Below are 5295 nucleotides of genomic sequence, written 5' to 3' on the forward strand. Positions count from 1 at the left end.
AAAAAAATAGACAAAAAATATTAAAATATTATATAGAACAATTCACTAAACTCACTGAATATATTTCAAGTATATTTTTAACTAAAACATCATTAAAAAAACCACTAAACTTTAAAAAAAATTGTATTTATCAAAGAGGATTTTGAACATACTGATTTATACATTAAAAAAACATTTTGTTAGAATTCCAAAATTTTGTAGTAGATATTTTCAGATTTTGAAATCCTACCTGGTGAATATTTGAAATTAAAGTTTTTTTTGTTGAGAAAAATCATTATGGACTTATTATGGAGTTATCTTTCGTGCGACTTTTTGAACTTTCTGAATTAAAGTTTTTTTTATTGAGAAAAATCATGATGGAATTATTATTGAGTTATCTTTAGTGCAACTTTTTGAACTTTTTGTTGTCCGAATCTGGTGGAAAAATTTGAGGTGAAATCTTGATTTGTGTTATTTAAACTAGTTTTTTTTTACTGTATATATGGATTCAGCACCCTCGAAAACTCTAGGGCACTTCCCTAAGGCACTTCCATTGCACAGGATTACCCATCAAGCTTGTGATTTCAATAAATTCCTACTAAATTTTAGAGAAATTTAGAAAAAATTTGATTCAATGTTTCACATGAGCAACAATGGAACAAAATGTCCCCTTTTGAAAACAAGGATTTTCTAAAGTTGTTTTCTCTATGTGCTAAGTCGATCCTTGGGAAACATCTTTAGATTCAAATGTCTTTCCTAATTTATTTATTTTGAACATGTAATATAAAAAAACATAAGAATTCATAAAAATTATGAAAATACATGTGCAATAACTACAATATAATAGAATCTTTCTAATATGCACAATGAACATTAATACACTTCATAGAATTGATGAATTATAAAGTAAAAACAACATGTTACCTTAAAACTAACCATTAACACCCTCAAATCATAAAATGGTTACAAATTTAATAAAACCAAAATAAGGAAAAAAGACGTAGGAGAATCAGAATTCCTATCTTGTGAATAAGAGATAAGAGTTATCTTCTTACTCATAATCGGTAGTGAGAATATGAACCACAATTTTAAATAATTTCATTATTGCTCAGTTAATTTTCCATCTCTACTAATGTTATAATTTATATTATTATTTAATATTTTTAATTAAAATATATTATTATTATTTTTTATTACATTTAAAAATTTAGAAAATTGAAGTACGTTTTTTCAATTTATTTTCTTTGCTTCAGCTCACCTACTTCGTGGTTTTAAGACATGGTAGTGGCTGTGGCTGCAATCCACCATTCAGATTTCATCACCATTTCTTCCCAATTGCGTTTTGAAATTTGTGACAAAATATTAATTAATAAAATTAAATAATAATTGGTTTGATGTCTAGCTACTGTAATTTACAACATATATATTATAATATTAGATTATAGCTGTACTGCTGGTCTGGAGTTGTGTGGATTCGAAATTTGTAACAAGATATTAATTAATAAAATTAAATGATAATTGGTTTGATGTCTAGCTGTACTGCTAAGATTACTGCTGGTCTTGAGTTATGTGGAAATTTCGGAAGTAGTCTAGTCCGAATATTCCATCGTGCTGAATTGATGTGACATGTGAGCCTTGGACTCTGAGACATCTGAACCTGCCCATGATTCCAATATAATTGACTACCCATTAAAATGAGAATAAGTGCACCAAGTCATCACATTTCTTGCGTGGCTGAATTTAAAAGTCTACCTCTTTATTACCTAACCTTTCTTTATTAGCGGCACCAGATGAAGCCTGGAATTTTAGTCGTCCTCCCACCTCCTATTAATACAGGGTTAATTCTGGCCCAGCGAGTTCACTCTCATTTTCGTCTGCGGTTTGCTTTAGAGAAGTTTGGCCTGTCTTTATTGTGCCTGTGCCTCCTTCATGGCGGAGTCGAATACAAATCCAACAGCCGGAGATGATATTGGACAGACAGAAAGAGCGCAGGCGGTATTGTTCAACGCTACCCGCCATGCCCATGAGCTGCTGCGGTTGGAGGGCCTTCCGGCCTACAAATGCAGCGGATGTAAAGAATTTGGGGCCAACATTGGTTACAAGTGTAAGCTTAACGATTCATCCTCATCCTGCCACGACTTCACTCTGCATGAGGTTTGCGCCACCGTTCCCGATGCCCTCCAACACCCCTCTCGCAGCGATGTTACCTTAAACTTTCGTCCCAAATGGCTTCGAGGGGATCGCTGTAACGCATGCTGGGATGTGGTGAAAGGCTATGTGTTCGAAAGTGATACGCATAACTTAAGGCTTCATCCCTTGTGTATGGCCCTCCCTACAATACTCGACTTCGGTGGCCACGCAAATCACAAACTGAAACTTGTGATGGGTGATTTAAAGGGGAAACCACAGACTTGTAGCGCCTGCCATAGTCACATCGATTCCGGCAATTGGAGATATGGGTGCGAGCAGGTGGAGTGTAACGTTCACGTGGATGTGAGTTGTGCCAAAAAAGACATGCTTGGTATTTACACAGTTGCATCTGTCAGCCGCAGCAAATCAGCTTCGGTCACTAACGGAATAGTCAAGCCGTTCGCTAAATGCTGTTGCCGACCAGCTTTAGTAAAAGTAATCGTTAAGCCCTTCGTTAACTGGTTCGCTAAGGGCATCGTTAAATGCTGTTGTAATTGTGTCCACTCTGTTCTCAACGATGACTCATAAGTATTTTCAAATTGCCATGGCCAGATCTCTGATCTGGTCATCAATTTTAGGGTTATGTTTGTAAAGGGTGGTAATGAAATGAACAATAAATTAAAATTGCAATGACCGCCTCCATGAGATGGTCATCAATTCTAGGGTTCTGTTCGTTATTTTAGGTTTTAGGTTGTCACTTATTATGTAATAAAATTTTATGTAATATTTTGTTTTAGAGTAATAAAAATGCGTGTTTAATGATATCGGAAGAATATTAATATGATAAGTTATTGCGTGTTTATGCGTGTTTAATGAGAAGTTTCTGTAGTGAATTATATGATAAGCTATTTCAAAAATCAGGATTTTTTCTTTGCGGAGACTTTTTCAAAAAAATATTACCAATTTTAAAATATATATTTATTTTTAAATTTTTTTTGGTTCTTGATCCAATTTAGATATGTATTTTAAAAGATTACAATTTTCTCTCCAAAAATATTTGTAAGAGCAAATCTATAAATTTAATTTATATTAGTAAATTCTACTTTTATTCATTACAAAATCTGCAAATATTTTATAAACCTAATAGAAAATGAAAATATTATAAGCTGGAGAAAAAAGGAGTTTTCCATCGTTGAATTTAAAGAAGCTATGCATTGTAAACTTTGGTCAAAAAATTATAATCCGGCAATTCTAAGCCATTTGTATTACATTTTTGTAAAGCTTTGTTTTGGATATCTACTCTATTCTCTAGTTGGCAGCGCTACGGTTACCCCAAGTGTAACCTGCTCCGGGAGGCCCACTTAAAATTGATACATCTTTGGCAAACTGTTTTGAGTGGGCATTCTTTAAAAATCAAAATCAAACAAACCAACAAACGCCATTTTGGTATCCCTCGAGTCTTTGTATAAAAATATGGCTTTGCATTGAAATACTATAATCATATATATATGGTGCGAAGCTTATGTTTTAATAAGAGAGTACATAATAAGAGAGTAGAATAGAGGAATCCACCATTGCTCTTCCATATTCATTTAGTATAAATGATTATATTGTGCAGTCAGCCGTTTTGTGTTTAATTAGCAATATGTTCATGGGATTTGAGAAATTTTATCGATATTTAATTTATCCAATATTATAATATTATATTGACAATGGTTTAGCAGGGTGATTAATCATAGTTAATCATAGTGATTCAGCATGAATGATTGTGCAGAGACCTGTTTTGTGTTTAATTAGCAATATGTTCCTGAATTGTTAGGATTTGAGAAATTTTACTAATATTTAATTCACTCAATATTATAAATCTTATATTATAAACTCAATATTATATTATTATATTGATAATGGTTTACCATGGTGGCAGATCATAGTTAAGGATGGTGATCATAGTCCATGATGGTTGACTATGGTTGTCAATGATCATGGTAGAAAAGTTGGCTATGTTTTACTGTCTCACCATGTTGACCATTGTTAAATATGGAAAACATGGTTTGGCCAAACTAGATTATGGTCAATTATTTAAACATTGACTATCAAAGTTTCACTATGGTTATCTAGTGTGTTGACTCTCTAAATAATTATTATGAATGGGGTTTATATGTAGTTCACTATTTATAATATTAACATTTATAATATTAGGTTTAATATTTAGTTTATAATATTAGGTTTATAATATTCCTTTTACTCTAGTTATCTAGTTGGTTGACTATGTAAATAACTATTATGAATAGGGTTTATATGTAGTTCACTGTTTATAATATTAGCATTTATAATATTGAGTTTATATTATTAGGTTTATAATATTCCTTTCTACTAATAAGGGTTTAGTTTATAATATTAGGTTTATAATTTTATCATAACACTATTAATGTAGATCTAGAAATGTTATATTATAAACTCAATATTATATTATTATATTGATAATGGTTTACCATGGTGGCAGATCATAGTTAAGGATGGTGATCATAGTCCATGATGGTTGACTATGGTTGTCAATGATCATGGTAGAAAAGTTGGCTATGTTTTACTGTCTCACCATGTTGACCATTGTTAAATATGGAAAACATGGTTTGGCCAAACTAGATTATGGTCAATTATTTAAACATTGACTATCAAAGTTTCACTATGGTTATCTAGTGTGTTGACTCTCTAAATAATTATTATGAATGGGGTTTATATGTAGTTCACTATTTATAATATTAACATTTATAATATTAGGTTTAATATTTAGTTTATAATATTAGGTTTATAATATTCCTTTTACTCTAGTTATCTAGTTGGTTGACTATGTAAATAACTATTATGAATAGGGTTTATATGTAGTTCACTGTTTATAATATTAGCATTTATAATATTGAGTTTATATTATTAGGTTTATAATATTCCTTTCTACTAATAAGGGTTTAGTTTATAATATTAGGTTTATAATTTTATCATAACACTATTAATGTAGATCTAGAAATGTTTATAAGAATTTTACATCTAATTATTAATCTAAATTTATAGTTAATTTTTTTGAGATAATATCAATTTAGATGAATTTATTTTATATAGAAAAATTGTATAAAAATGTGCATTTTTTATAGTAATGCATTATTGTTATTTTTTGTGGTTATATGAAATATT

At 30.6% G+C, this 5295-nt stretch overlaps 1 protein-coding gene across 1 annotated transcript; it reads left to right on the plus strand.

Moving 5' to 3' along the window:
• Positions 1-1897: 1897 nt before the first annotated feature.
• Positions 1898-2697, plus strand: LOC149200587 (uncharacterized). The gene has a single exon (XM_089400994.1). The coding sequence runs from the start codon at positions 1909-1911 to the stop codon at positions 2695-2697; it is 789 nt and encodes a 262-aa protein (XP_089257120.1). The 5' UTR covers positions 1898-1908.
• The last annotated feature ends 2598 nt before the right edge of the window (positions 2698-5295 follow it).

Source organism: Pinus tabuliformis, chromosome 2_1 (assembly GCF_031772625.1).
Source record: "Pinus tabuliformis cultivar Carrire ecotype Pingquan chromosome 2_1, CPIR1, whole genome shotgun sequence".
Taxonomy (NCBI): domain Eukaryota; kingdom Viridiplantae; phylum Streptophyta; class Pinopsida; order Pinales; family Pinaceae; genus Pinus; species Pinus tabuliformis.

Coding starts and splice junctions, on each gene's coding strand:
- LOC149200587 (XM_089400994.1), top strand. CDS start 1,909: ATGGCGGAGTCGAATACAAATCCAACAGCCGGAGATGATATTGGACAG.